The following is a 12,362-nucleotide window of genomic DNA, read 5'->3' as shown; positions in this document are numbered from 1 at the left end:
CTCGTACCATAAAGCCATAAAGCTAATAGCTGGTGATATACTGTAGCCACCGATAGCTGAATATAATCCTCCTAAACTAAAATAAAACCTGCATTTGCTGCAAAAGAGATGTCCGTCACAACAACCTCCACTTGCTACGTGCCTAGCAAGAAGCGGTAAAACTTTAAAAGCAGTCAGAGCCGAATAATACATCAAAGCTATTGCTCTGTTGAGATTATGACAGCATAGACTGTTTGAACATTCAAGATGTATTTCCTTCATTCATTACCTCAAATCCCATACATGATTTTGCAGATCTGTTTTAGGATTCAGTCAGATGTGTCTCCTCCTATCAGATTACAGAAGGAAGGATGTGCAAGGATACCAGAGTCATCCGTCTCTGTCTGTTGGACTGTAAAGAGGGCTATTTCTCCCCATAACCTAAGGTGCCCTCTCGTATCATGTGCCGGACCTTCTCCTCAGCTGAGATGCTTTGAAAGAGGACACCTGGGCCTCCGGGCAACAGAAGGCTAATGTACTCTGTTAAATCATTTATCACTAAGTGGCAGCGAGATAGCCCAGGAAACCAGAGCGTGCTGCCACCGCGGCTCTGTCGGGCAGGGCAGTGGCGTTTAGCGTAGCTAATTGACTGAGAGGGGAGAGTATGTAAACCAGAGCAATTTCAGCCCACCAAGCACTGATACCCTTCTTTGAGTTTACTCTGAGAAATGGGGCATGGAGCGCTCATTATGCTCAAAGCTTGCTGACAGGAAAAGGGCAAAGAGAAAGTTTTTGACAATTTGAGATGCTGTTTTACGCTCTGATAGCTCAGAAGAAGCATTAGGATCACATTGTCATTTTTAGATTTAAGGAGTAACTCTCATTTTGGGTTTTGAAAAGCTATAAGAGTAGTATTTAGGCAGATTTGACTCATTTTAGATGCCCAGAAAGACACATATTCTGAAAATCTGTCTGTCTGCCTAATATCTAACAGATTTTCTTTTATTTTTTTTACAAAAATCTAGATTTTTTTTTAAATGTTAATCATCACCTGATACACTGCCCGTCCAAAAAAAAAGTCACCACCTGGATTTAACTAAGCAAATAGTTAAGATCCTCCCATTGGATAATTACTGCATGGATGATTATGTTATGTGCCCAAAGAATGAGGTCAGCTGACTACCTGAATATACTGAATGACCAGGTCCATCAATTCCATCAATTAATTTTTTCTTCCCTGATGGCACGGGAATATTCCAAGATGACAATGACAGGATTCATCGGGCTCAAGTTGTGAAAGAGTGGTTCAGTGAGCATGCAACATCATTTTCACACATGGATTGGCCACCACAGAGTCCAGAGTCAAATCTTTACCCCAATGAGAATCTTTGGGATGTGCTGGAGAAGACTTTGCGCAGCGGTCTGACTCTCCCATCATCAATACATGATCCTGGCGAAAAATTTATGCAACTCTGGATGGGAATAAATTTTGTGACATTGCAGAAGCCTATCGAAATGATGCCACGGCGAATGCGTGCCATAATCAAAGCTAAAGGCAGTCCAACGAAATATTGTTTTTTCGGAAGGACAGTGTATATTAAAATATATATTGTTAAATGTAAATAATAAAATTATATAAATGTATAAATATAAATTTTTTAAATATTAATTCCTGTCATATTTTCTGTAACTTTTCTTGTCAAATGACAACAAAATTTCTACCTGCCTGTTGGTTGCACAACTCTCACGTTGGCAGACAAAAGATCACCAAATATTAATAATATTTTAAAACTATTTTAAAACTGCGTCATTGCTTGTGTTTTTAAATAAATAATAATAAAAATTTTCAAGGATTTTAGACTTTAATGAAACTTTGTTTCTTTTTTTACAATTTCTGGATAGTTACAACATGTATTAATTTTTTTTTTCCAGAAATTGAAAACATGTCCATCAAAGAAGAGGTGTCATTATTTTTTAATCAGTTGAAAGATTTGGATGTGTGCGATGTGTTTTTGACCCTGATGCCATCCTTAGCAAGCACCTTTTTCATTGATAATTTATGAACAGACTGAATGTTTGCGAAATGTTGCCCTCACTGTTTGCATATAGTGAAACAACAGATTAAACCAAGTCTCCTCTCAACCTCTTACCATTTCTTCTGCGTTCACCGTATGGGAAGAGCAGCAGCCTCACGGGGCTTCTCCACCCTCCAGCAGTTGATTGAACAACAGAGCCGCTCCCCCGAGCAGGAATGGGGGGAGATGAAAACAGACTCATTAATAATGAAGGGAGAGTGAGGCTGAGTGCCAGAGCTAGTTTAAGATGCTGAGGTATTTCACAAGTTGCTCTGCTGAAAGTAGGTCAGCCTGTGAGACCAGCACTTTTCAAACTGACTCACCCACACGCCTCAAAAGCAGACTTACAGCTCGTCATTCCTGCCCAGTTTTGGGTCTATTCAGGCCACGATTTGTCAAGAGATCTCCTCATGTGGTGTTTGTGTATATGTGCAGGGGGTTACATTTGCCTTTTGACCCGTACAAAATGACAGCGATTTTATCTCAGGAGTTCGCCAGGTCTCTGTACTGATGGTTGCTAGTAGGCGGATGCCTTAATGTTATTGGTGGTCATAACTGTAGAAAATCTGATTAAAAAAAAAAAGAGATAAAAATGAAAGTTTTTCTTGACACTAAAAGTGAACACTCTGGAGATGAAAGTGTTTGTAAAGTATACAAACTGCTGCAGTGCGTAGTATATAACGATGAAGAGAAATGATTATTAATTTATGAATACGACTTGCTTAGAATAATTTCTGACACAGTTTTCCTTGTAGCTTTTTTTTATTGTATTGACACACTACTGTTCAAAGTTAAGGATCAGTAAGTTAAGAAAAGTTTTTTTTTTTTTTTCAGCAAAGCTGCATTAAAATGATTAATGAGTGATAGTAAAAGACATAAAAAAATTTACACAAATTTTTATATTTCAAATAAATGCTCTTCTTTGAACTTTCTATTGATCAGTAAATCCTGAAAAAAGCATTGTGATTTCCACACAAATAAGTATTACCATTTCCACACATTTTTCCCCAAAATATTAAGCATCAAAACAGCACTGAAAAAGAAATGTTTCTTATGAATTGCCGAAGGATCATGTGATTCTAAAGACTGTAATAATAGCTACTAAAAATAATGAGATTTGGTCCCCAAACTAAAGTGTGACCAAAAACAGTTATTTTAAGTTTAAGATAATATTTCCAAACATTAGTTTTACTGTATTTTTTAACAAATAAATGCAGCCTTAGTGAATAAAATCAACTTTTTTTCAAAAACATTTTTAAAAACCTTTGAATGCTAGGGTATATATAAATCATGCTGAAGAGTAAAATCACATTAACTTCTTTGTCATATCACGTTCATTGAAAATAAATCAAGTTGCTTTGTCACTGCAGATTTATGTCAGTGTGAATGCCCCTTCATAAGGATTAAGATGCTGATGGCGATGGATTTTGTGTGTTTTCCTGTCTGACTGACTTGTTTTTCATGTCACATCATTGTTTCTGTAGTGGGATGGTGTGGGACCACTGCCAGATACTGCTGAGCCCCCCAAAGGCATTCAGATGCTGTGGCATCCTTCGATAGTAAAGCCCTACCTCACCCTCCTGTCTGAGTGCTCAAACCCGGACACGCTGGAGGGGGCCGCCGGGGCACTGCAGAACCTGGCTGCTGGGAGTTGGAAGGTAAGCCCTACGGTCAGTCAGCTTGTGGATGTATCTGTCTGTGCTGGAGATAAGGCTTGGGATGCAATAAATATTGTTTAAAATACAAGTAGAGAACTTGTAGTAAATACAAGTTTGGTGTCTGTCTGAGGGCAAATGTTTACTTGGTGTAGGGTTAGAGGTCGTTAACATTAAAAGTATTTAAAGAATTTAAAAAATATATTAAAATGGTTAATCATGTATTTTTTAAGCCAGTGTAAGCCAATGTATACTTAGCATTGAGGGCCTTAAACAAAAATAATTTAATATTCAAATAATAAAAAAGAACATTACGATGTTTATCTGTTTATTTATTTATTTTTATGCCTTCAAAGTATAACAATTGACTATGTGACATATTGTTCTATATTTTATCTGACTTTTTTTGCTAGTATTTTCCAAGACTGTTTTTTTTTTTTTTTTTTTTTTTTTTTTTTGGTGTTTTGCCTTTTTTTACGATATGACAGTTGAGAGCAAACAGGAAGTGAAGTGGGAGGTATGGCACTAATTAGGAGCTGGGATTCAAACTCAGGACGCCCGTAAACACAACGGTATTATATGGCAACGCACTTGTCCACTGGGACAGTTTTCTTTTGACTTAGTCCACCTACCATCGGACAAAGAGCTGCATAGCAGCATGATAAAAACCACTCAGAACACCGTAGCATTACACTCTGGTACCTGATATGTTTTCTTGAATTGTTTTTACAGAAGGTTTTATTCGCTGTTGTCAGGATCTAAATTTGAACGGTGCAAGAAGAAATGGTGTAAAATTGCATTTTTCCTGACCTGAAAAGACTTGCTTTCATCAGATGTTAAAACCAGTGCCAATCTCCCTTTTGGCCCCTGCTTCTCTCTTTGTTCTCACATCCTTTTCACCATCTATCAGCGACAAAAGCTTCTTCTTTTTTTTTTTTTTTTACCTCTGTTGCTCGAGAGCTCTAATCCACCCGATATGCTCTGCAAGATCAATACTCTCAGATGGAGACAGATGCAATGGGATTGGATTGGTTTTGAAGTCTCATAACAGGTTTAGACCCCCTTCAAGAAGTTAAATGAAAGCGGCGTCCCTGAGACCCCTCTCCACACCTACCGGGCAACAGGTTGTATACGTGTCTGCTGTTGGGTTGAGTTTGTTGGTGAGACAAACAGGAAAGTAAAAGAAAGCGAGAGACGGGGTCTGTTTGCCTATTTTGTCCAGTTCCCATAATTGTCTGCTCTGTTTGTTCATCTAGAAGAGCTGACATTGAGCCCTCATCTAATATGTGTGAACTAAGCTCTCTGTTTATGTTTTCAAAGTCCATCTTGGACGGTGGGATTATCAAATCCCACGCTGTGTGTACTAGGAAATGGAAACAAAGCCCTTAACTTAAAACGGATCAAAAAACGCTCAAGCGTGAAGAATGCTGTCTTGTCAAAAACTCCTTTTCAATTACAGTTTCAAGGATATTTCTTTTATTGCATTACTTATAATAATGAACTGTGACGTTGATTTTAACTATATGACAGATTTACATTTCCACACACTCATTTCTAGTGCAATTTTTTCTGTTTCTAAACCTAGTAAGCTGCCTCTGTGATGTACTTTGCCTGATTTAGCACAATTCCAGGCAATTTGACTTTTAATATATACCTGTGTGGAGCAGGATTTCGGACCGATGAGATTTTACCACTGATGGCAAAACGCCACAGAAATAGAAACTAAGAGACAGAAGAAATGTTCTGTTGCTCGTTACTTGTCGAGGTCACTTGTTAGACACCATATTAGGCAGCATCCTAACTGCAAACGAACCTCACAAGTGATTCATTTGAAACACACTACATAGGCACAGGTGGAATTAGATTTTTAGTCATTTCCAGTACTGGATAAATATGAAAAAAGAATTATGGAATGGAAAAATATTTGTGTTTCCAGACTATTACCCCCATCCTATTTTCTGAAATACATAAATTAGAATTTCAAAAAATAAATTCATCACACAAGCAGAGGGTTTTTCATGGTGTTGGAGCAGTGCAGCATTCAAGTCACTCAACTAGCAACAGATAAAGGGAGCACGCAATCATTCAAATCAATCTGTACTTTGCTGTTTGGTGATTATGCAACATCAAACCATGATTACAGTATTGATGTGTCAGTGGTGAATATATGCAGGCCATAAAGCGTTTAAGATTTGTGCATGTTCAAGAAAACAATGTATGCTATGAAAGAGGCTTTACTAATAGTTTTATTTATTTATTTTATATAATTGTTTTCATCTGTGCTTTTTGATCTTTATTTTGGAAGAAACTAATACTTTCAACAAGAATGCAAAAAAAGACATCAAAAGAGAGTAAAGTCATTTACAAAAAAATTCTGTCAAATAAATGCTGCTCTTTTGAACTTTTTTTTTTACAACAAAGAATCTTGGGGATAGAATGTATCATGGTTTTAACAAAAAGATTTAGCAGCACAACTGTGTTAATAAGAAATGATTCTTTAGCACTAAATCAGCATATCAGAATGATTTCTGAAGGGTCATGTGACACTGAAGACTGTAGTGATGATGCTAAAAATGTAGCTTTGCCATTACAGGAATATATTAAAATTTTAAATATATTAAAATAGCAAACAGGTATTTTAAATTGTAAAAATATGAATTTGAAACAACTTTTAATTCTGGAGTGAGCCTATGCTCTGCTTACTAGGTAGGCAGCTTACAAGATTTTGGAACAGAGCCTCTCTGTCATTGTGTTTTTGTCACTCTCTTTTTTTATGCACACATACAGAGGTCATCAGAAATGAGAAATATGAGGGGATGCCTGCTGGGCCGTATGCTTCGGTCTCCCCCGTTAAAGCAGAAGTGCAGGGTAGCACAGAGTCTAATCTGAGCTGACACTCCATCACTGATAAAGGCTTATCCCACAGCTGGGGTCATACATAGAGAACCTCAGAGAGCTAGAGCTCTGAGCTAGTATTAGTCTTTCACTGTAACCTGGGGAGTGTGATTACACTGTCAGCGGGGGGCTGATCCAAAATGAGACACTTTACAGACATTTACCCACATGGCATATCCAACTATGACGATACACTTCATGCTCTCCTGAAAACTGCTGATATGTAGAATTATATATAGCAAAGTGGCCAAAAGGTGTCATTTGTCATATTTGGCGACTTACACCTGTTTATTTGTGTGTGTGTGTGTGTGTCTCCCCTAGTGGTCGGTGTACATCCGTGCGGCGGTGAGGAAAGAGAAGGGTCTGCCCATCCTCGTGGAGCTGCTGAGGATAGACAACGACCGTGTGGTGTGTGCCGTCGCTACTGCACTCAGAAACATGGCCTTGGACGTCAGAAATAAAGAGTTAATTGGTACGGCCTTTTTTTCCCCTCTCTTGACTGTCGTCTTTTATTTTATCAGCCACTATGATTCACTTTGTTTCAAATGGTTCAGATCCATTGGATTGGTAGAGCTCAGGGTTAACAGCTGTGGTCACTTTGGCTTCTCTGTAATGAAGTCCAGTCTCTTATGTTTTAGCCAGTGTGGTAAAAAGGACTGTTCGTTGCTCTCAGCTCAAAGGAAGATAACTGTCATTTTATTATTACACATTTCCTGGCCACTCATCATTTTAAATTGTCTAGCAGGCATCAGGCTGCACTTGCACATTCTTGGCTGATGGCTTTTGGGCAACTGTTTATATATGCTGTATATATTTTTGGTTTTGTTTGGGCTTTTGGGATTTTCATTGCTGACTGACTTTACTTAAAGTGACATGCAGTTGCAGTTGTGCATGGAGGCTACTCAAAGGGCTGTTCCTAAGGGACTGTTTGATTTTTTTTGCTTGTTAGTTTTATTAGTAAATTCGTTTTTTGTCTTTTAGTTTGGTTTGTTTGTTTTGTTTTTTGAGTAGCTGACTTTTCTGAAGGTGACATGCAACTCAAAATTGTTTGATTTGAATGATGTTATCAAACAGTTTTGTTTTGGATTGTTGTTGTTTTGTTTGATTTTTTGCTTATTTGGCTTTGTTGTTTTAGTTTGGCTTGGTTACTTTTTTTTTTTTTTTTTTTTTTTTGGCCATGTTGTTTTAGTTTGGGTTTGTTGTTGTTTTGTTTTATTCTTTTGACTTGTTCTTTTTTTTCTATTGTTCAGCTGACTTTACTGAAGGTGACAAAGCTTTTGGAGGCTTTTCAAAGGGTCTAAATCCCATCACAAATGGCCCTTCCTTAAGATCATTACAGAGAGTTCATATAATTCTCACTGCATTTTTTTATTATTATTATTTTATAATGTTCTCTGAGGTTCAGTTTTAATGTTAGTGTGAGTTTACATTTTTAAAAAATGTAGAAGTAATAGCCTATTTTCTATCCAGTTTTTGAGCCTCTCTGCAGAACGGTCTGTTTCTATAGGCGGGGCACATTCAAGACTCGCAAGTAAACATCCTCTGCTATGATTGGCTTATAGTTTTGCTTATTAAAATACCAGATGGATGCTACTTTGACATACTCTGAAAACAACATGGGTCATTTAGGTTAAAAATGTATAAATAGTATATAACAGTATATCAAACGGTCTGGAACAGACAATGCGATGGTGATAAAAACATATTTACTCACACTTATGTGTTGCGACATTACCATTGGATCCAATATAGTCAGACTCAGCACTTTATTATCTTTTACTTTCAGTCTCTCTAAACAGCCTGCATCTGTGTTGTTTAAAAACAAATCCATAATAAAGTAAATCAAACAAACAAAATGTTTCACTGATGAGATCAGGAGCTCTTTCCTAATTTAACCCCATGTTTACATTGGACGCGAGCGTGCAACACGACTATAGACGATGGAATCCGTTATAATCAGCAATTCTGTCTACACAGGATGTGGAACGGATTGACAAAACAAATCCCAGACAGTAAACTAAGGTCCCATTCTATTTCTGATATACTCCAAGCATTTGCGCTGCTTCTGACCTGAAAGAGAAATGGATTTGCGACATGACACAACAGCGCTCACGTCCTATAAGGAAGTAAAGACTATTCAAGACTAAGCAATTTTGTCATTCCTGCTCATGTGATTCCTGGTAAAACATCCTCACAATTAATTATTTAAACTGAGGACATTTATTTGTTAATCACAAACCCAAAGAAAAATATAAAATTCTTAGAATTGAACCTTGTTTATATACCAAAAGTAGAAACAGAAACAAAAGCAGAACACAAGTTGAAATAAATTCAAAATAATGATACAAGGCCAAATTTGACGCAAGTTTTATTTGCTACAACAAGTGTAAGAATATAATTAGTTGTTAATGTATGTTGCCAAGGTAACAATCAAATAAAATTTATCTTTGTGTAAGATGTTCCAAATGTGTACACACAACGAAGTTAAGCCCTGCACCCTTCAGAGTGCTGACTTCAAGTGCTCTGTCCTTCAGAATAAGCAGGGCATAGTTATGTTAACTTTCAGTGGAATTCGCCCAATATCTTGTTGAGTGGTACTTCATCACGTTTCCACTGTTTAGGACAAGATTAACATGGAAGATGCAGGTAGTTCCCTCAATGTTTACACTCAGCGCAGAGGTGAAGTAAGTCAAAGTGACTCTTCATAACTACATTCACTCCTGTCCATAACTGATATTGTTTCCACCAAACATGTGTCAGAAACTTTGAGGTTCTGCAATTGGGAGTTGACCTTGCCTTCATATTGAGATGCAGGTGTTTGGCATTACACTGCTTCTGAATTAGACATATTAACGAGTACATGACACAGCATCACTAGGCTCTGTCTGAATGACAGGAAGTGGTCCGCCACATCAGGTGCTTAATTAGAGCTTGTTTTCTTCCTTCCTTCATCCCATCTCACACTGATTCACACCACTTGAAATTCTCCCAGTGACATCACTGGCAGAATATTGATCTCACCCTCTAATAAACGTGGCTTCCCTGGTGAGTTTCGCCGTCTCCATGGCAACGGCTCCCCAATCTCGTTCTGCCGCTGGTTTTAGGCTCCCCAAACAACTGGTTTGCATTTGCCACCTGGAGTCCTCCTAGATTTGCACATCATCCAAAATCATTTTAGATTATGCAGATCACATTGTCTTCATTATACACTGCCATGGAAATGTGCTTCCTGTCTTTGTAGATTTAGCATGTTTCTCGGTGTATTATGCAAAAGTAACTTGCATACAGTACATGCTCACATAAATTGAAATTTTTATCAGATTGCAGAGTCTGTACAGAGTATATTTAGACTCTAAATTGATTTGTTTTGACAAGTGTGTGCAGTAAACACAGTCTGTGACTGGCGGCTATTCTCACACTTTGCTTTTTTAGACAGTTCAACATGGTCATCCATCAAAAGCTTTTGAGAGCCATGAGCAATAAAATCACGCAAGGTCCCTCTTTTTGAAACTTCTCCCACAGTCTCTTCCTTTCATCCATGATTATTTACATGTTTGATCACTGAATCTATATTTGAGCTCATTTTACATTAAGCCCAGGGATGGAAACTGGGCACATGAAATGCATGTAAATGGCTAATTCAATCCTACCGTTTGATCATGTATTAAAATAAAGATTGATTGTTTAAATAAATGAATTCAACAGCCTAAGTTCAGAGCATCAGCCTATATCCTGGAGCTTTGATACTGTATGCTGATAAACAGCACATTGCAAGATCATAAAATTTAAGTTTCTTTGGTGTCAGATGCCTTGTTTTTTATTTTTGGTGTCAATATCACTGTAGGGTACCTTTTGGTGTCCTGTACATAAATAACTCATTTGCCATGATAACTTAACATAAAAAGGACTATGAATGGGTGTGTTATATTAGTTACAAAGTTTTTATATTCATAACAAAAGCATTACTTATCTCTGTAGAAACATTTTCAAGATTTTTTTTTAGTTTTGTGTAAGAAGATGACAGGGTGGACATATCTTATGGTTTATGCTTCAAATAATGGCCCATAATTATCTAAAATAAAATGCTTGGGAGCTCAGCTAATATGTTTCTATAGTACTTGAGTGTCTACTATTTGTGATATAACATAAAGCAAATGGGAAATTAAAACCAAAAGTTTTGAGTATTGTGAGGTTAAAAGATAATTAATTTTTATGCATTTGAATGTGTACTTTTGTACCTCATTGATATTTATAGACACTGAGGTACAGTACAAATGTAATCTCTGTTTCTGCTTTGACCTTTTCTCATTTATAATAATTTTTCTTGCCTTTTTTGTCGCTCTTCCTGCCTCCAGGACTGAGGTTGATGACATTAATGCTTAGGAAAGATGGGAGAAAGAAGCACTAACTTGATCTTCTTGAGAGTTTTTTTTCTATGTTGTTATTAGTTACATATCTATTTTTTATATATATATTTATATGTTTTTTTTTGTGTGTGTGATTATTAAATATCATATATATCAATGTTTCTTTTTAATATATAGTATACAATTTAATGGACTCTAGGAAATATTTTGTTTATTGGCAGCAGGTTTGCCAGGTCCCAGAATATTTGACAGCCCAAAACCAACTTTAAAGTCCACTCAACAGGACTAACAAAAAGACCAGTTTTCAAGTTGACATCTGCGGGATTTAAAATAAACAGTTAGATTTTATGAATCCTGTGCTTTACATTTTATTGGAAAGATTTTCGTTAGACTACTTTATATGTAGTATGTGCATATTTCACTATTTAATCTGTATTTTATATCTATAAAGTTACTTATTTTATTTATATGATTTATATGATTTATTTATATGATTTTACTTTTTACTAAATTTTTACAATTTTTTTTCATACATTAAATCTAAATCCTTTACTGAGCTCATGATCATTATTAATAGCCTATATACTCTTTATTCTTTTTGCTTCACTCTTTTTCTTCACACATTCACTCTTGTTTTATCTACACACAAGCATCAATTAACCTGCCTTGAAGTTCCTGATGTGGGCAAAATATATTTTCAGTGGAGTTTTTGTGAGTTCCAGGGGCTGAATTTGAAACGTGATGTATAAAATCCCCCAAGATGCTGTTTGAGGCTTCGACGTGCACAAAATCAGGCGCAGCAGGTGTGAATGAATGCAGATGCATGTTAAGCATAGCACTGGATGAGCAACAGAGTAGTGCGATTTGTAATTGGAAGGGCTCTCCAAACTTTCAGGTGGCAAAACTTGAAATAGAAGGGTTTTGGTGTGGGCATGCGGACCATGATGAGACACGTTCTTCAGAGGACTAGCAGACAAAGCTTGGAGGATTTGTTGGAAATGTTTGAAGTTGTGCTGTAACTTTGAGAACCAGCTTTACTGGGCTTGTTTCAAAGGTCCAGCATTTCAGTTGATGGAGAGGGATTTGAAAAGTTCTGATCCATCATTGAAAGTTTCATCCAGGATTTGATGACTGAAAGACTCATATTTGCCGCCCACCTGCACAAAGGATGAGAAAAGAGGGGATGTGCTCGACAGACTGGCCTTTAGAGAAATAACTAAGTGTGCGTGCGTGTGTGAGTATGTGTGTGTGTGTGCACGGCTGTGACCAATCGCCTTCCTCTCGCTTCAATTTCCAGCCAATCTTCCCATCTCTCACGCGCTCCCTCATGCATCCGTTTGGTCATTTTTCCATCTTCCCTTCCTTTATCTGTTTTCTCTCTCTTTCATTAG

General features: G+C 37.0%; 1 protein-coding gene across 4 annotated transcripts in view; it reads left to right on the top strand.

Annotated features, from left to right (window-relative positions):
* The window catches only part of ctnnd2a (catenin (cadherin-associated protein), delta 2a), a 318,097-nt gene that overhangs the window by 279,645 nt on the left and 26,090 nt on the right, over positions 1-12,362 (top strand). For all 4 annotated transcript variants that reach the window (XM_042752176.1, XM_042752179.1, XM_042752178.1 and 1 more), the window contains 2 exons: positions 3,539-3,712; positions 6,926-7,076. In XM_042752176.1, coding sequence (XP_042608110.1) covers positions 3,539-3,712; positions 6,926-7,076 — 325 coding nt within the window. The remainder of the gene's footprint in view (positions 1-3,538; positions 3,713-6,925; positions 7,077-12,362) is intronic.

This window comes from Cyprinus carpio, chromosome B24 (genome assembly GCF_018340385.1).
Source record: "Cyprinus carpio isolate SPL01 chromosome B24, ASM1834038v1, whole genome shotgun sequence".
NCBI classification, from domain to species: domain Eukaryota; kingdom Metazoa; phylum Chordata; class Actinopteri; order Cypriniformes; family Cyprinidae; genus Cyprinus; species Cyprinus carpio.
This window is presented reverse-complemented; position numbering and strand designations above follow the sequence as displayed.